The sequence below is a fragment of the Oncorhynchus gorbuscha genome, linkage group LG08, assembly GCF_021184085.1.
Source record: "Oncorhynchus gorbuscha isolate QuinsamMale2020 ecotype Even-year linkage group LG08, OgorEven_v1.0, whole genome shotgun sequence".
Classification (NCBI taxonomy): domain Eukaryota; kingdom Metazoa; phylum Chordata; class Actinopteri; order Salmoniformes; family Salmonidae; genus Oncorhynchus; species Oncorhynchus gorbuscha.
Window position 1 is genome coordinate 64,285,710 of NC_060180.1, and position 19,944 is coordinate 64,305,653.

Sequence of the window (19,944 nt, forward strand, 5' to 3'; positions counted from 1 at the left end):
CACCAACTGTACTGGAGTGTGAGGCCAGTCACGACCCAGTGATTAGACTAACTTCATGAGTCCTCTAAGAAATAGAGCCCTGAGGGCCACGCCCCTTTCCTCCCACTACACCACTCAAACTGGAACGAACTACAAAAATCTCTGAAACTGGAAACACTTATCTCCATCACTAGCTTTAAACTTCAGCTGTCAGAGCAGCTCACATATTACTGCACCTGTACCTATCTATAATTTAGCCCAAACAACTACCTCTTTCCCTACTGTATTTATTTTAGCTCCTTTGCACCCCATTATTTTTATTTATACTTTGCACATTCTTCCACTGCAGACCTTCCATTCCAGTGTTTTACTTACTATATTGTATTGACTTTGCCACCATGGCCTTTTTTTTGCCTTTACCTCCCTTATCTCACCTCATTTGCTCACATCGTATATATACTTGTTTCTACTGTATTATTGACTGTATGTTTGTTTTACTCCATGTGTAACTCTGTGTTGTTGTATGTGTCGAACTGCTTTGCTTTATCTTGGCCAGGTCGCAATTGTAAATGAGAACTTTTTCTCAACTTGCCTACCTGGTTAAATAAAGGTTAAATAAAAAAATATATGAAAAAACCTGTCAAAGCCTCTCGAACCAGTGATGCCAATTTAGCAATGTTGTTGTTAGATTTAGCAACTTTTCAGACTACCCTGGCAACTTTTTTTTCAAACAGCACCTAGCAACAAATTTAGCTACTTTAAAACATTTATTTGGAACTTTAGCAACTTTTGAAATGTGACTCAAATTCTAAAATACACGCATTTCCCTATAAATGACACAAAAACGATTTTCTGTCACACACTCAGTCACAACACACGTGCCTGGCTGCAAAAGTGCATTGTGAGTGACGTCACCAGCAGGCGCTCAGCTTGTGCACAGGCAGCAGCAATTTCAGCAAATTGCAAATCATTGTTGGCTGACTGCAGCAGTAATAGTACGGGTTCGACGAGGCAAACCCAATGAATATAGTTGGTCACGAATGTTTGATCTTGAACAGAACTTACAACATCAATTAACATGTCTCAATCAAAATTGTGCAGCCAGAAGTACAGAAAATAGTGGAAGTCTGTCTGTAGCTGAACAATTGTCAAGTCATATTTTTTGCAGAGATGGCCAGTCAATTTGAGTAACGTTACGGTGTATTCTACGTAATGACGCAGTTTTACATTATCACGCAATGACATCACAGCGTTATTTAGCCATTTTTAGCAACAAATCAACCTGCCTCAAGCAATTTACCCTGAAAATGAGTTGGCAACACTGTCTCGAACCCCTCACACAATCTCTCCCTATCTACATCATACAGCTCCCAAAATATCAACACATACTCCATCGTTTCCTCCCCTTAACACTCATCACACAGACCTGTTTCACATCCACAACGTGGCATTCAACCCTGTGTGCCCAACCCATAGTCTACTCCACACAACTTCCTACATCCCATACTTCCCACCTCTTCCTTTACTGACCAGTGCACAAGGCAAAATTGTCCCTACTAGCCTATTGTGTCACACTCGCAAATGCTTCACAATGTATTTCTTTGTAGGCTATAGCCTTAAAAGAATTGACATAATTAATGGTCGTTCCTCAGGCTCCCTGCCTGGTTTCTGACCTATTTGGATAGTTTATATGTTGTTTAATATAACATGTAGCCTATTTGAAATGATGAGTGCTAATGGGGCGGCAGGGTAGCCTAGTGGTTAGAGCTTGGACTAGTAACTTGAAGGTTGCAAGTTCAAACCCCTGAGCTGACAAAGTACAAATCTGTCGTTCTGCCCCTGAACAGGCAGTTAACCCACTGTTCCTAGGCCGTCATTGAAAATAAGAATTTGTTCTTAACTGACTTGCCTGGTTAAATAAAGATACAATTACATTCACCTTTTCATGTTTATTAAAGTACTTTTCATTCATGTCATATGGTTTGGTTTCAATACTTTAAAACCAAATGGTAGGTCCAGGTAGTCACACAAATAGATGGCTGTTGGTTAAATTGTGATTTTTATGAATTGAATGAATTTGGAGAGGCATTTTATTTTCTTTGAGCAAGGAGGCGGAGGCCCCAGCGCACCACTGAGCGGGATTTCCGACTGCTCAATTCTGCTCATGTACCAGCATCCCACTAGCTGACCATTGATACTCCTTCTTCTTTGTTGGTATCATGGTGTTCCTACCTACAGTCAGGTAGTGTGTGGTCAATCGCGTTACATTTTGTGATATGAAAATAGAAAGTGGAATAAGGAAAAAAATTGCACCACCAACTAGCCAACACCTATACCACTATTTAATAAAATAACAATCCCTACCCCATTCCACTACTTTGACCCTAACTGATCCTACACTAAGCTGATGGCCTGGGAGGATGGGATTCTAAAAAATATACTGTAGATGGTCAGGACACATGTTGGTGAAATTTTTGAAAAATGTGTTTTAAACGTGCTTGGTTTAAATCACACGCTGCAATAAAAGACTGCTTCCGGGTGAGAAGATTCTTACTGGTTAATGATTTTCAAATAAAATCAAACTTTATTTGTCACATGCACCGAATACAACAAGTGTAGACTTTACTGTGAAATGCTTACTTACAAGCCCTTAAGAATCAGTGCAGTTAAAGAAGAAGAAAATATTTACCAACTAGAATAAAATAAAAAGTAATAATAAAAAGTAACAACAAGAATAATAATAATGAGGCTATATATAGGGGGCACCGGTACCGAGTCAGTGTGTGGTGGTACAGGCTAGTTAAGGTAATCTGAACGTGTAGGTGGGGGCGAAGTGACTATTCATAGGTAACAAACAAACAGCGAGTAACAGCAGTGTACAAAAGTGGGGGGTCAATGTAAATTGTTCGGTGGCGATTTTATGAATTGTTCAGCAGTCTTATGGCTTGGGGATATAAGCTGTTGAGGAGCCTTTTGGTTCTAGACTTGGAGCTCCGGTACCGCTTGCCGTGTAGTAGCAGAGAAAACAGTCTATAACTTGGGTGACTGGAGTCTCTGATAATTTGATGGGCTTTCCTCTGACACCGCCTATTATATAGGTCCTGGATGATAGGAAGCTTGGCCCCAGTGATGTACTGGGCCATTCGCACTACCCTCTGTAGCGCCTTACGGTCAGATGCCAGGCAGTTGCCATACCAGGCGGTGATGCAACCGGTCAGGATGCTCTCAATGGTGCAGCTGTAGAACCTTTTGAGGATCTGGGGACCCATGTCAAATCTTTTCAGTCTCCTGAGGGGGAAAAGGTTTTGTCGTGCCCTCTTCACGACTGTCTTGGTATGTTTGGACCATGATAGTTTGTTGGTGATGTGGACACCAAGGAACTTGAAGCTCTCAACCTGTTCCACTACAGCCCCGTCGATGGAAATGGGGACCTGTTCGGCCCGCTTTTTCCTGTAGTCCACAGTCAGCTCCTTAGTCTTGCTCATATTGAGAGAGAGGTTGTTGTCCTGGCTCCACACCTCCCTATAGGCCATCTCATCGTTGTCGGTGATCAAGCCTACCACTGTTGTGTCAACAGCAAACTTAATGATGGTGTTGGAGTCATGTTTGGCCACGCAGTCGTGGGTGATCAGGGAATGCAGGAGGGGACGTAGTACACACCCATAATGGGCCCTAGTGTTAAGGATTAGCGTGGCAGACGTGTTGTTGCCTACTCTTACCACCTGGGGCGGCCGGTCAGGAAGTCCAGGATCCAGTTGCAGAGGGAGGTGTTTAGTCCCAGAGTCCTTAGCTTAGTGATGAGCTTCGTGGGCACTATGGTGTTGAAAGCTGAGCTGTACTCAATGAATAGCATTCTCACATAGGTGTTCCTCTTGTCCAGGTGGGAAAGGGCAGTGTGGAGTGCGATTGAGATTGCGTCATCTGTGGATCTGTGTGGGCGGTATGAGAATTGGAGTGGGTCTAGGGTGTCCGGGAAGATGCTGTTGATGTGAGCCATGACCAGCCTTTCAAAGCACTTCATGGCTACCGACGTGAGTGCCACTGGGCGGTAATCATTTAGGCAGGTTACCTTTGCTTCCTTGGGCACAGGGACTATGGTGGTCTGCTTGAAACATGCAGGTATTACATACTCGGTCAGGGAGAGGTTGAAAATGTCAGTGAAGACACTTGATAGTTGGTCCACACATGCTTTGAGTACACGTCCTGGTAATCCGTCTGGCCCAGCGGCTTTGTGAATGTTGACCTGTTTAAAGGTTTTGTTCACATCGGCTACCGAGAGCGTGATCACACAGTCATTCAGTACAGGATGATCTTGTTCAGTTCGCTGAGTGCTACCTTGGTATTTGCTTGTGGCAGTAAACACAGCTGTGATAACACACGTAAATTCCCTCGGCATATAGTGGGGTCGGCGTTTAGCATCAGAAACTCCAGGTCGGGTGAACAGGAACTCGAGATGTTTTCAACTTCGCTACACCAGGAATTGTTAATGAGGAAACATAACCCTCCCTGCTTACTGTTACCAGAAGCCGCCGTTCGATCCATTTGGAAAATGGGATAGCCGTCTGGTTGAATAGCTGAGTAGACTGTATCATCCATAAGCCATGTTTCTGTAAAAACACACACAGCACTCCCTGATGTCCCTCCACGATTGAAGCCTCGCTCTGAGTTCAAAGTTTATTTTCCAGCAACTGGACATTAACCATCAGGATACCAGGAAGAGGTTGTGTATGCCGTCTTTTCAGCCTAACTTGGAGTCTGCCTTTCATTCCTCTTCATTGGTCATCTTGGTCAGCAGCAACAGGTAAACACACTGTGCAGGGAACAAAGGTACAAATGTAGTATTCCTGATCTGGAAGGCTGAGAGATAAGTGTGTAGCTTCCAATTCATGATCTAGAAAGGTTTGTCAGTCATAGAAAAGTATTGCCTGAACATGAGCAAGCAAAGTAAGAATTCATGCAAAAATAGCCATAAAAAAGCTAAGCAGAGGAAGCTAGGAACGGAAAGAGAGGCGGAAAGCAATCTAGGATAGAAAATGAGTACATGTATTTTAGGCCTCAATCCCTTCACCCATTCTGCCAGTCACATTCTGTTAAAGGTCCCCAGAGTGCACACATCCCTGGGTCGTTCCTCTTTTCAGTTCGCTGCAACAAACACTCAAACTGGACAGTTTTAACTGTCTCTTCATTCAAAGACTCAATCATGGACACTCTTACTGACAGTTGTGGCTGCTTTATGTGATGTATTGTTATCTCTATGTTCTTGTCCTTTGTGCTGTTGTCTTTGCCCAATAATGTTTGTACCATGTTTTATGCTGCTACCATGTTGTGTTGTCATGTGTTGCTGCCACGCTGTTGTCGTCTTAGGGCTCTCATCGTGGTGTTTTGTCCTATATTTTTTATTTTAATCCCAGCCCCCGTCCCTGCAGAAGGCCTTTTGCCAGTTAATAAGAATTAATTCTTAACTGACTTGCCTAGTTAAATAAAGGTTAAATAAAATCAAAATAAATGTGGTAGGGATTAACCACGACCAGTAGATGGGGTTAGTATTGGTTTTAGTCACAGCTACTTCAGTGTTGCAGCTGGATACCATTGGAAAAAGGCACCGATAGTGTTTTTTTGTTTGTTTATTTGCAATCTCTATTGCACTTCACACTGACCTTTCCCACCTGGACAAAAGGAACACCTATGTGAGAATGCTATTCATTGACTACAGCTCAGCGTGTAACACCATAGTACCCTCAAAGCTCATCAATAAGCTAAGGACCCTGGGACTAAACACCTCCCTCTGCAACTGGATCCTGAACTTCCTGACTGGCTGCCCCCAGGTGGTAAGTGTAGGTAACAACACATCTGCCACGCTGATCCTCAACACATGGTCCCTCAGGGGTGCATGCTCAGTCCCCTCCTGTACTTCCTGTTCACTCATGACTGCACGGCCAGGCATGACTCCAACACCATCATTAAGTTTGCCGATGGCACAACAGTGGTAGGCCTGACCACCGACAACGATGAGACAGCCTATAGGGAGGTGGTCAAAGACCTGGCCGTGTGGTGCCAGGACAACAACCTCTCTCTCTCTCTCTCTCTCAATGTGATCAAGAAAAAAGGAGATGATTGTGGACTATGGGGAAAAGAGGACCGAGCACACCCCCATTCTCATCTACGGGGCTGCAGTGGAGCAGGTTGAGAGCTTCAAGTTCCTTGGTGTCCACATCACCAACAAACTACCATAGTCCAAACAAACTAAACCAGTCGTAAAGAGGGCACGACAAAACCTACTCCCCCTCAGGAGACTGAAAAGATTTGGCATGGGTCCTCAGATCCTCAAAAGGTTCTACAGCTGTACCATCGAGAGCATCCTGACTGGTTGCATCACTGCCTGGTAAGGCAACTGCTCGGCCTCCGACCGCAAGGCACTACAGAGTGCGAACGGCCCAGTACATCACTGGGGCCTAGCTTCCTTCCATCCAGGACCTCTATACCAGGCGGTGTCAGAGGAGGCCCTAAAAATTGTCAAAGACCCAGACAGTTCTCTCTGCTACCGCATGGCAAGCGGTACTGGAGCACCAAGTCTAGGTCCAAGAGGCTTCTAAACAGCTTCTACCCCAAGCCATAAGACTCCTGAACATCTAGGCAAATGGCTACCCAGACTATTTGCAGTGCCCCCCCTCACCCCCTCTTTACACCACTGCTTCTCTCTGTTGTCATCTACACATAGTCACTTTAATAACACTACCTACATGTACATATTACCTTAACTAACCAGTGCCCCCACACATGGACTCTGTATCAGTACCCCCCTGTATAGTCTCGCTATTGTTATTTTACTGCTGCTCTTTAATTACTTGTTACTTTTATTCTTAACCTTATTTATTTTTTTGAAACTGCATTGTTGGTTTAGGGCTCGTAAGTAAGCATTTCATTGTAAGGCCTGTTGTATTCGGCACATGACTAATATAATTTGATTTGATGCTACAGCAGTCCTACCAACTTCATCTCAAAATATGTATCCTGGAACTGCATGATCAAGTCATGCTCCCTTAAGATTTTCCCTTCATAAAGTGTCATATCCAGACATTTACATTTGAAAGCTTTTTGATGCAGTGGATCAACCAGTTAAAAGGAAGCGTAAACACACACAAATAATGTCCGTCCCCAGGTTTCTTGACACACACACACACACAAAAAACACATTAGTCATAAAACTATATTTATATAAATAAAAACACATTTCTCAATAAAAGAGTAGTGAGAGTTGGTAAGAAAACCTTTTTCTCTCCACTGTACATTATCGCAAGACAGAGACACAAATATACCTCTGATTAACAGACAAATGTACTTTAACAATGAGTCTAAACTGGAAGCTCATGTTTAGTGTTGGAAAAGAAACTACATGTATCTGCAACCAGCTATGATAAACACAAGAGAACAGAGTCTCTTGTACTACATTTTCATAGTCAAACAGAGTCATACAAATAAAAGTCCATTTAAGATTAGTGTTAATTTTCTATTTCTTTCACTTTGCAAACATAAATCGGTTGTTAAGGGACCATTTTAGGTGAAAGAAAGTACGTAGGGAGGGAGGAAGCTTTTTTAACCTTTGTCTCTGATGGACTGGGGTTGGAGGGGGACAGAGGACGTACAGATAAGGAGAGGAAAGACAAAACAACAAATTAAAAACATCCATGTAGAAAAGCGCCGAGTCATCCTCAGCTGTTTCCCCGGCCTCCCTCCCGGTCACGACCCAAACACAACTCGCCTCACAGGGAGGAAACTGACGGGGGGTTTCTTCACTGAAGAAAGTAGAGCAGAAGAGCAAGAGGACATTTCCAGCAGGGTTGGGCTCAATTACATTTTAATTCCGCCAATTCAAAAAGGAAATGGAATTGACCCCAACAATGATTTCCTAGAGACCTCCTCCTCCTGTCTGTCCCTCTCAGCACTAAACAAAACAATTCGTATCCACCATTTTGTGGTGTGCCTATGACATGACCTGCATCACATGACATCGACAAAGAACTCGCCAGAGTTGCCGACGGCTATGCGCAAGGACTGGCGGGAGCCGGTGAGCTCTGGGGCAGCGTTGGCCAGCTCTCGGCCTGGGGGTGCTCCAGGGGCAGCTGTGGCCAGGTGGAGGGGCTGAGGGGGCAGGCCAGGGGGGGCATAGACCAAGCCAGGGCCGTAGGACAGTGAGTGGGCGCTTCGATGGCTGTAGGAACTGCGGGTGCTGCGCTCGCTAGGGGCCACAGAGCGCTCACTGGGGGCCCGATGGCTCCTGATCTCTGACTCGCTGCCACTACCACCCGACTTGTTGGAGCCCCCGGCGCCGCCTCTGCCCTCGGGCTTACTGCAGTTGGAGCCGCTGCTGCCTGGAGTCAGGGGAGGAAAACAAACAAAGTGTATGAACATCCAACTATTTGTCCTTCATACATGACTGCAAATGTTTTATATGATTGACTGTGTGTAAGTTCTGGCTTTGCTGCGTGCATGACTTAGATAAATTAATTTGGATATATATACATTAGAGCAACACTCCTGTATAATCTTAAAATCTCCTTGAGGTTTTTCTACATAATTTATTTACACTGTGAACACAAGTCAGTCCTGGTAGTGCTGATTCATGCCGGGGCCAACACATATCATTGATATTGACTGGCCAATAAGATCAAATGTGCCAGATAAATAGCTCAATAGCTTTTAAATCAACAGGAATTATTGTTACGATTGTATTATGATGCAGTTTAATTATTTTTTACAATGTGTGTTAACTCAAAGTGTTGCATTGTCCTAGGCTGTAGTGTTGGTTAACTGAAACTAGTTCCCCATCTCTCTGTGTCTGGGTTTGACTGAATTCTGCTGGTGAGACCCAGCTTTCCTCACCGTCGCTGTGCTGGCTGCCAGCGCTGCCCGCCCCTACCCCCGGGAAGCCCTGGGGCAGGTCGGGTTGGGGCTGGGGGTTGTAGGGGTGGGCGATGGGGAACTGGTAGGGCAGGGCCATGGGCCAGGGGGCTGCCCCAGGGTGGGGCAGAGGGGGCAGGGTGTCCTGGTCCGACGCCCCTCCACTGGAGCCGTCGTGGTCTTGCAGAGACAAGTGGGCCATGTCTGAGAGAGAGAGAGAGACAGAGAGAGGTCAAGAACATAAATGTTGTAGTTTTGGACTAGGGGTTGTTTTCAAACTAGGAAATACGAGGATCTACTGAAAACACTCACTGCCACAGAGGTCTCCGAAGATGTAGTAACACTGCTCGGAGAAGGTGATCTTGTTGACGGTGTGGCGGATGTAGCTGGCCTTGAGCAGGTTACTGGCGTACTTCCTGGCTTCCCTGCGGTCCGAGAAGCCCTCTACGTGATGGAAGAGCCAGTCCACGACATCTGAGCCTGGGAAGACGCACACAATGAGTCTCGACACAAACATACACATTCAATGGCAATTAACCTGCAAAAAAGAAAGAACACAGGGAATTTAGAAAGAATTTAGACTAAATGAGAAAGTGAAAAACCGGAGAACAGGAAGAGAGACAGAGGGGTAGATAGAAAGAGAGGTAGAGGAAAAGTGTGAGTGTACCTATAAAGGCATTGGCGATGGTGATTTTTAGCCACATCCTGTCTCGCACCTCCAGGCCCGACTCCGGGGAAGCCATGGCCTTGGCAACGGTTGCCATGTCGCTGTGGATGGACAAGTGGAAATCGTCGAAGCCTGTGAGGAGCAAATGGGAGGTGTGGGTTACTGGGTTTAGCCAGGGTAGTGACCATAGCTTACAGGTTTAGAATGGAACAGTGGGACTCTTTAGTTAGGATGCAGGTTTTCCCCAGTATGACAGTTGTGGGTTCGTTTCAAAGATTAGTAGAACTTAAAAGGCATTACATTAGGATCTTGTTCACATACTAGACTGTTGATTGCTTCATGACGCAATAAAAACAAGAGGTATTTTAGAGTGTTTCCATGAGTTTTGATGGAACCCAGGTGTATGTGTGACTCACGCTCAGTCTCAGGGATGGAGCTGCTGATGGAGGAGCTGGTGGAGGTGACCGTGGTCATCGAGGGGCTCATGCCATAGGCAGGGTACACCCCCGTCATCGCTGCAGTGTGGGACACCCACGCAGCAGGGTCAATGGGCCGGATCGGCTCACCTGGTGGGAGAAAAAGGGGGTTAGACGGACATAGTACACAGATATCACAAAACCATTCATAAAACCTCCACAAATATTCACAAACATTAACATATTTTGAGTTGTGTGTTGCATGAGGAAGACACAGCAGGAGAATACTCACTTCTAGGCAGAGCAAAGCAGCTCCGGGGGTTGGGGTCCCAGCACTTAGCCACAGTCAGAGTGATGGGACTGTAAACAGAGTTCACACACACACACACTTAACACAGAGCTGGCTAGGCACACTACACACATATAGAGTGGGGCAAAAAAAGATTTAGTCAGCCACCAATTGTGCAAGTTCTCCCACTTAAAAAGATGAGGCCTGTAATTTGCATCATAGGTACACTTCAACTATGACAGACAAAATGAGAGAAAAAAATTTCAGAAAATCACACTGTAGGATTTTAAATTAATTTATTTGCAAATTATGGTGGAAAATAAGTATTTGGTCAATAACAAGTTTTTCAATACTTTGTTATATAACCTTTGTTGGCAATGACAGAGGTCAAACTTTTTAAGTGGGGGAACTTGCATAATTGGTGGCTGACTAAATACTTTTTTGTCACACTGTATAAGGCAAAGCAAAGCAAAACTTACACCTGTCTTTTTACAGACCGAATACAATACCAAAGAAAGTGAAAGTATAAAATACAACATTCTTTCTATGTCCTAAGACTGTGGTTGCAACTTGTGTGTGTTTGTAAATGTGCTTGTGAAAGAACACAGGTGTGTGTGTGTGTGTGTGTGTGTGTGTGTGTGTGTGTGTGTGTGTGTGTGTGTGTGTGTGTGTGTGTGTGTGAGAGAATCACCCTGGCTTGTGTACGATGTCCCTCAGCACTCGAACCGCATCGTCGTTGTTCATATTCTCAAAGTTGATGTCGTTCACCTGTTAGGAGTGAGGAGACGATGTCTGATCTGGTTGGTACGCATTAGGTTTCACCGTAGGAAATTATAGCAAAACAAGCATTTCTTATTGGACATATTCAGGTAGTTCCACCCTGTTTCAGTCCATTTAATGCATCATGAACTCAACCCTGAATACAACTACTTGATCACCCTGCTCCAATGTTGAATGGGGGCCACACATTTCTGGAGTCACAGACACACCTGCAGCAGCATGTCTCCGGGCTCAATGCGTCCGTCTGCAGCCACAGCCCCTCCTTTCATGATGGAGCCGATGTAGATGCCTCCGTCTCCCCTCTCATTGCTTTGCCCCACGATGCTGATGCCCAGGAAGTTATACTTCTCTACAAGATAGAAATATAGAGGAGGCACATTGAGACAGTGTAGGATTTCTACTTCATATTTGTAGTTAATTAGTTAATAACCCAGTTTGTCAAAAAACGCTTTGAGAACTACGAACAGAGACGACTATCCAAAGTTTTATTACAATTTATCAGGAAAAGTGAGAAACACAGCAACAGAAATACTTACCCATGTTCAGTGTAACAGTGATGATGTTCAGAGACATGGTGGAGTCTGTGATGCTGCTGAAGGATGAAGACTACAAAGAAGGAGCGGGAGACAAAGAAGCGTGACGAAAGACGTAAGGTCATTTACATATCAAAATACTGTGTGCGTGTCCGCCCATCTCACCCTTTCCATGTTGGACGTTTTGGGTTTCCGCCGGCGCCGGCGGTGTCGCCTCATCAGACGAGAGGAGCTCTGCTCTGTGGAACTGCTGAAGCTGGGAGGAGAAAGCCCAAAAGGGTCACAGTATACATAAGGCAAAGGTTCCCACTGGAAGGAGGCAAGAAAGTGGAGGTTAGACAAACGTTGCATGACGGTTAGGTGGAGGGCCTCACCGGCTGGTGGCGTCGTCGTCCTCAGAGTCGAAGCAGCTGGTGGACTCCAGCTCACTGCTCATGAAGGACGAGCAGCTGTCATATTGGCTCAGCTCAGCCCCTCGGCCCACTCGCGAGTAACCGTTCCTCCCACCTGCAGGGGGCGACACGGCACTCAGCGAAAGGCCTCACGCTATAGGCCCAGGCCCTAGGAACGTCATGTAGTTTGGATAACTATAAAGCTGGATCGGTTAAAATGGTGGTAATAGCTTCCCACTGCCCCTTGATAGGTGCATAATCCACCAAGCTTATCCAAAAACTGTCATTTGTCACATCATCCACTAGGAAGTGGACAGTAGAGTTAAGAGAGTATGTCAAAGAGGAGTGGAAGAGAGATGCTGAGTGAGTGACTAAAGAGAGGAGTGGAGGGGACAGACTGCTCTCAGACCAGGCTGGTGAGTGGGTTTCCGGCGAGGTCGCTCCCTCTCTCTCCTCTGGGACACCATTGAGCCCGTCTCAGTCTCGTTGTCCAACGAGTCTCGTCCACCTGTGGCCTTCCCACTGCAGTGCGACATGGTGAAACGGATGGAGAAAGGGATGAGGGAGGGGGGAGAAATTGAGAGCGGGTCAGAGGGGAAGAGAGAAAAGAGTGGCGTGTCACAAAAGTAATAATTATTCCATTGAGCAAGAAGTTGTGCTCACGGTTTTTAGGCAGATGTTAGAAGCACAAAAACATTATTTGTAAATTCACCCTGTCAATCTACACCGACTTCAGAGCTGGTTTGATAGAGCTAGAGCACAGAATAATTTAGGCAGGCTTAAGTAAACATTGGCAAAAAATATATTTGTGGCCAGTAAGCACGTTTCTATCCACAGTTCATGTGAGTAAAGTCATACCGTATTTTAAAGAAAAATCACAACAGCTATGATGGAAACAGGAAGTTCCGGTAGAAATTGTACATGCCATCAGGTAATTTGTTCGTTCGACATGGTGGGGTCTTTTTGTGTCTGTAAAATAATTATGCGAGAAATGGAGGTGGAAACACCTTTATGCACCATCATATCAAAGTAGACTTGGAAGTCAAGCGATTATATGGTGTTCTTTCATTGTGTCGGGAAGCTAGTAGGTTTTGCAGTTAGCGTTGGGCCAGTAACCGAAAGGTTGCTGGATCAAATCCCTGAGCTGACAAGGTAAAAATCTGCCGTTCAGCCCCTGAACAAGGAAGTTAACCCACTGTAGGCCTTCATTGTAAATAAGAATTTGTTCTCAACTGTTAAATAAAAGGTTAAACAATAATATATATTTACTATATTTAATTGCCACCTTTAGCCAGTTAGCTTGGGCGCTTGACTGCCGTTGTTCCGAGTGTTCTAAACCTCACAATGTCCACCTCGGTCACTCTGACCGCACCAAGAACGAAACGCTGTGAATTTATGAATGGGCCCAGAGTGCACTCTGACACTTTAGGGTGATTTTACAAACACACCCTAAGACATATACAGAGTCTTGGAGAGAGACAAAAACACACTTCTTCACAAGCACACACACAACCAAAAAAATAACAGTCAAATAGATGTGCTGTCATGACTGTACTGTGATGATCCAGATGGGTCGGATCAGCTTTGCATCGGGTGACTTCAACCAAACCCTCTCTCACCTACAGAGGGGGGAGAAGGGAACTGATGTGTGTGTGTGTGTGTGTGGGGGGGGTGACAGCTCATACCCTGCTGTAAATCAAGGATTAGAACTTTCAGCTGTCTCCCTCTCCAAATTCACACAGGAGTGTACCTTTGTTTCACAGAGGTTTTCTCGACAAAACTCTAAAACATCCTAGAGCAAATACTGGAACAACATCTCATAAACATAAAACGTGGGGGATGGTCAGAGGCGATCTAAAGAATAATAATAATGTCATTTTGGTTGTCATTTTGTGACGTCATTAAATATTGTTATAAAGGAAATACTGTAACTTGGAAAGTCTACATACTACATGTACAGTGTCCATCCTCTACATTGTGTATGAAATAGGACAAACAGAGTGTTTTTGTTAAGAGAGGGATGTGATCTTAGAAACTATGAGGAAATTATTTCTATAACTTTGAACAAGTAAGAAGTCACCACCTCCTTGAGTGAGGTCAGAGAATGTGTCAGCCGCAAGAACCGCCCCTTTTGAACGAACCATCTAAAAAAGGTGGGTTAAGAATTAACATACGAGACCAGAGAGGCGTTAAGCTGCAGCACACCTTCCAAAGTGGTTCGAACTCTGAAATCTCAACAAGGTAGTCACCTCCCAGACAATCACTGGTACGGCTGATTAGCTATCCTAAGTATCTAGAAAAGTGAACTTATGTGGGAGCATTCTACTACTCTTCTCAAATCACCGTATTCTATTACTATCATCACCAATGGTAACCATCGACACGGCTGGCTAGCCTATCTTTCTCCTTTGTAACAAGCCGCCATATTGAGTCAGTCCACTAGGGACCCGTTTCTAATGTATTAAGTGTATATGTTTATCCTGTAGTTAGCTAGTAAATAAATAATTAAACTAACTTGTGTAGTACTGAATCATAAGGCTGGGTTTTTTGCAGATGCAGGAGGGTACGACTGTTCAGAATGATGATATGAGGTTATGATTAATCCGTTGACTGTTTATGGAGGTGATAGCTAAAGACCTTTAGAGTATAATTCGGGACATGGTAACTTTCGTGGTGCCCAAATTCCTAATGAGTTAATTGTTACATGATTACTTTAAAAATCGGGTAACAAATAAACATAGTTGATTAGATAAATAACAGTCATCAGAATAATGAAAGTAAAGTCACAACAGTACATTGCGCACACATCTGAACAGGCACACACACACAACTAACTGGTAGGATGGTGGTCTGGAGTCCCCGATGCCCCCTGTCCTCTCCAGGGGGGCTGGCGGCAGCTCCAACAAACTCTCAACCACCGAGCCCCCGTCTGAGTGAGCACCGTCCCCCGACACCAGCTGAGGACAGAGACCAACGATGAGACCCCAACAATCATGCACCCTCAAATTATTTGCATTCATTATACAGCTATTTTTAGAAATGCGTTTTACAGCAAACCAGGCCTGTAAGCCCCAAAGACCAAGCAGAGAGGCGACAAACAGACATACACTGGAAAATAATTACTAATAATTTGTAGACTGAAAATTGACTGCAAAAAGCCCAAACATATGTTTGACTAAAACAATCATTTCAAACCTTGCTTACATGTGTATACAATCACGTGGGAATACTTGGGAACAGATTTCTTAAATTAAAATAATTTGGAGCGGATTTCCTGGTGTTTGTACAGTCTTATGTCCAACAAGGGGGTCAGAAAACTTGGGGGGCCAAATTAAACCACCCGGGGGTGTCAGTTGGGGAACCCTACACTAGTTGTTAATGTCTCCAAAACAAATTTCTCAGTACACACACCATTTCCTTCTTAAACAAACCACCCTTTCACTCCTCACTTTCTTTTGCCACTCTCTGTGATTTAATCTTCTCATTAGGTGCAGTGAAGTTCTTTATTTGAGAGTGATGTCTATGATCCTGTGATTTCAGTTTGTCTTAATCAGAACTCAATTGAGAAAAAGAGGACAAGCAAGGAGGTGCAGAAAAACATCTCAGTCATGAAGACACACACTGGTCTGTGTGTACTGAGAATGTATGAGTTGGAGACAAACAACAAGTGTGTATTCGGAAGACAGCTAAAAAGATTGACGAGAAGTAAAGAGAATGAGAAACAGCGCGTGTGTGTGTAATTAGGGCCGGGACGATACCAGTATTGCAATATTTTTTTCAATGGCAAAAATGAAAACACGAAGCAGATTCAACTCTTTGGTCTTTTAAATCCCCTGCTCTATGTATACTTAACAAAAATCTTAAAACGCAACATTGAACAATTTCAACGATTTTACTGAGTTACAGCTCATAAGAAAATCAGTCAATTTAAATACACATTTTAGGCCATAATCTATGGAATTTACATGACTGGGCAGGCATAGGTCCATCCATTTGGGAGCCAGGAACACACACTGGAGAGCCTGGCCCAGCCAATTAGAACGAGTTTCCTCAGTTTCATCAGCTGTACGAGTGGCTGGTCTCAGAATATCCCACAGGTGAAAATGTTGAGCGTCTTCACTGCAAGTAGATTGCATGTCTTAAAAATAAAACTTTTAAATTATATTTTATTAAGAAGCCTGGTGTGAAGATCCTGGGTTGGCGTGGTTACATGTGGGCTGCGGTTGCGAGGCCAATTGGGCATAGTGACAAATTCTCTTAAGGAATGTTGGAGGCAGCTTATGGTAGAGAAATAAACATTCAATTTTCTGGCAACAGCTATGGTGGACATTCCTGCAGTCAACATGCCCATTGCACGCTCGTTCAAAATTGAGACATTGTGGCATTGTGAAACTGCAATTTTAGAATGGCCTTTTACTGTCCCCAGCATAAGGTGCACCTGTGTAATGATCATGCTGTTTAATCAGCTTCTTGATATGACATTCCTGTCAGGTGCATGGATTATCTTGGCATAGGAGAAATGCTCACTAATAGGGATGTACCGGTATACAAATGTGCAAACCAAATTTGAGAGAAATAAGCTTCCTGTGTGTATGGAAAATTTCTGGGATCTTTTATTTCAGCTCATGAAAGCAACACTTTACAAGTTGAGTTTCTAGTTTTGTTCAGTATATAATATTGTGTGCTATAGCTAGAAAAAATAAATAGATATGACCCTGGAGGACAACATAATGTTGTTTGTTTCCAACAAGAAAACAGGCCTAATAAGTTAATTATGCTTTGTGTTGTTTCATTGCCACAATACTAATGAGTATCGCAATACTGGTATCGTCCCGGCCCTAGTAATAATGATATTATCAAACAAATGAGTGAGGCTCCTCCCCAGAGACAGAGTGATGTTCAGAGTCAATAGCAGCCACAACAGATGGGTGTCATTGACAAACACTTAAGACAAAGGTGGTGTGTGTGTGCTTACCCAAGATACCACACGACCATTAAAACAAGGGAGTTTGGCATTGTCATCAGATATCTCTTCTTTCACCACCCTGCGAGGAAAAGAGAGAACAACATTTACTCAACATTTACAGCAATATTCTAAAATGGATCCAAAAAATAAACATCTCATAAATCTACACAAACACAATACCTCATAATGACAAAACAAAAACTGTTAGACATTTATAAAAATAAACTAATATTACATTTACGTAAGTATTCAGACCCTTTACTTAGTACTTTGTTGAAGCACCTTTAGCAGCCTCGAGGCTTCTTGGGTATGACACTACAAGCTTGGCACAACCTGTATTTGGAGAGTTTCTCCCATTCTTCTCTGCAGATCCTCTCAAGCTCTGTCAGGTTAGATGGGGAGCGTCGCTGCACAGCTATTTTCAGATCTCTCCAGAGATGTTCGATCGGGTTCAAGTCCGGGCTCTGGCTGGTCCACTCAAGGATATTCAGAGACTTGACCCGAAGCCACTCCTGCTTTCTCTTGGCTGTGTGCTTAGGGTAGAGACAACAGGTCATTGTCCTGTTGGAAAGGGAACCTTTACCCAAGTCTGAGGTCGTGAGTGGAGCAGGATTTCATCAAGGATCTCTATGTACTTTGCTCTGTTGATCTTTCCCTCGACCCGTTCTCCCATTTCGTGCCACTGAAAAACAACCCCACAGTATGCTTCACAGTAGGGATGGTATTGGCCAGGTGATGAGAGGTGCTTGGCATTCAGGCCAAAGAGTTCAATCTTGGTTTCATCAGACCAGAAAATCTTGTTTATCATGGTCAGAGTCCTTTAGGTGCTTTTAGGCAAATTCCAAGCGGGCTGTCATGTGCATTCTACTGAGGAGTGACTTTTGTCTGGCCACTCTACCATTAAGGCCTGATTGGTGGAGTGCTGCAGAGATGGTTGTCCTTCTGGAAGACTCTCCCATCTCCACAGAGGAACCCTGGAACTCTGTCAGAGTGGCCATTGGGGTCCTTCAACACTTCAGAAATGTTTTGGTAACCTTCCACATATCTGTGAATCAAAACAATCCTGTCTTGGGGCTCTGTGGACAATTCCTTTGACCTCATATATATGCCATTTAGCAGACGCTTTTATGGCTTGGTTTTTGCTCCGACATGCACTGTCAACTGTGGGACCTTATATAGACAGGTGTGTGCTTTTCCAACTCATATTCTATCATTTTAAATTACCACAGGTGGACTCAGGTGGACTCTCAATCAAGTTGTAGAAACATCTCAAGGATGATCAATAGAAACAGGATGCACCTGAGCTCAATTTCAAGTCTTACAGCAAAGGGTCTGAATACTTATGCAAATAAGGTATTTATGTTTATATCATTTTTATTTTTTGGCAAACATGTCTAAAAACCTGTTTTGTATTTGTCATTATGGGGTATTGTGTGTAGATTGATGAGGATATTTTTTAGAATAAGGCTGTAGTGTAACAAAATGTGGAAAAGCTCAAGGGGTCTGAATACTTTCCCAATGCACTGCATCTCAGTGGTGCATTCAGTCCCATTGCAGACCGGTTTGAGATCAAATACATAACCTTTCCTGACTCTCAATCTGAAGAGTTGGACTTCTACCAGGAGCTCAATCTGGCAAAGCCCCTTGGGAGTTCCCCACCGTCCGGATAGACAGTTAGACCTAAGCCATTCTCTATAAAACAGGCCATTGAGGTGTTTCACTTTTTAAAAAACATTTTACTCAACGAAAGTATTCAACACTGATGTTACCCATTTCTGACATGCACTGTAGGAACACAATATCTATCCAAATCACCTTACTGATAAGTTTAAGGCCATTTTCAGTGATTAATGGGACATGGAATAATTTCCTTTACCATTTCACACGCAAAGGGCTGGCTTGTAAACTTGCCAGTGAACAACAGCGCATTCCCGAGTAAGTGACCGAACGTAATGTCCAACCATCCAGTCTACTGCATCCCTTTTTTGACAACAACAGCAGGAGGAGAGAAGAGACCATTGACCTGGTCTGTTGGCCTTCTCCCTGATGTTAGCCACTTCACTTTACTGGCTATTATACAACCGATAGGTAACTAGGTAGCCCACCTCTCTCAATTATCCATACTTGAATCTTGTGCAATAGGAAAATTGACAATGTTGCCTAGTTTCGTAAATAATTTGAACGTTAGTTAGCTCAAATATATAACGGTTACAATAGCTAGCTAACTAACGTTAACTGTGTAATATATATATTTTTTAAAGCGACGAATAACGTTAAAACAAAGGAATAACAAACTCAAGCCATGATTACCATGAAAACGTTGATTAGCTAACGTTAGCCAACCCGTTTTGACAAATTATAATTTAATTGTGAAAGAATTAGTTAACGTTCCCGTAACAGACTGTTTAGATGCTAATAATGCTCACCCAAAATCGTCATCCATAGATTTGAAGAAGAACTTGTAGTTCGGTTTCTTCAGAACATTTTTGAAGTCTGCAAGTGTGACCCTGTCCGCGGGCACTGCCAATTTGACCAGGTAAGGTGTTTCCTGGTCGTCGAGGTGATATATGACTTTGGTCTCCCCCATTGTGGGCTGCTGGGGCGAGGCAGGCAGGGTACATCAAGCCGCGGTCCTGGAAAGCTCCTTTCGGGCCTCGGCTCCCCGCGGTGCTGCGGTGATTCCCCCGGCTTTCTGGCCAGCCGGCTGGCTACCAGTTGTTATTTTGAATCCTTTTAACTCGCTACTGTAGCAACCTAACGTTAGCTAGTATTAGCTAGCTATTTAGAAGCACCTTGCTCCACAAAGGTTCAGCCAGACGAAGACTTTTATGTACCCGGATATTATGTTACCAATTTGAAAAGGCGCAACCTTCCAAATGTATCTACATTCCAATCTTGACTAAATGTGAATTTAGGCAGTCGTTGTTCACGCTAGCTGGCAGTTACTTTGTTGAATAAACACGAAGAATCCTTCCTCCTGAGTTCAGAATGCAGTCTACAACAAACAACCACCAACCCTAAAAT

The 19,944-nt window shown here is 43.9% G+C and overlaps 1 protein-coding gene across 2 annotated transcripts; it reads right to left on the bottom strand.

The window, feature by feature from the left end:
- Positions 1-7,170: 7,170 nt before the first annotated feature.
- On the bottom strand, positions 7,171-19,944 carry LOC124041993 (segment polarity protein dishevelled homolog DVL-3-like). 2 transcript variants are annotated; one of them, XM_046360231.1, is made up of 15 exons: positions 19,347-19,944; positions 16,930-16,999; positions 14,781-14,911; positions 12,364-12,476; positions 11,937-12,069; positions 11,728-11,818; positions 11,566-11,635; positions 11,239-11,378; positions 10,941-11,017; positions 10,253-10,320; positions 9,961-10,110; positions 9,545-9,676; positions 9,190-9,357; positions 8,860-9,081; positions 7,171-8,348 (listed from the first exon to the last, which is right to left on the bottom strand). In XM_046360231.1, exons 1-15 carry the CDS (start codon positions 19,505-19,507, stop codon positions 7,978-7,980), a joined length of 2,097 nt encoding a protein of 698 aa, XP_046216187.1. In that variant the 5' UTR covers positions 19,508-19,944; the 3' UTR covers positions 7,171-7,977. The 2 variants fall into 2 exon arrangements, with proteins under 2 accessions (XP_046216187.1, XP_046216188.1); XM_046360232.1 differs by having other exon boundaries at positions 14,790-14,911; positions 19,347-19,943.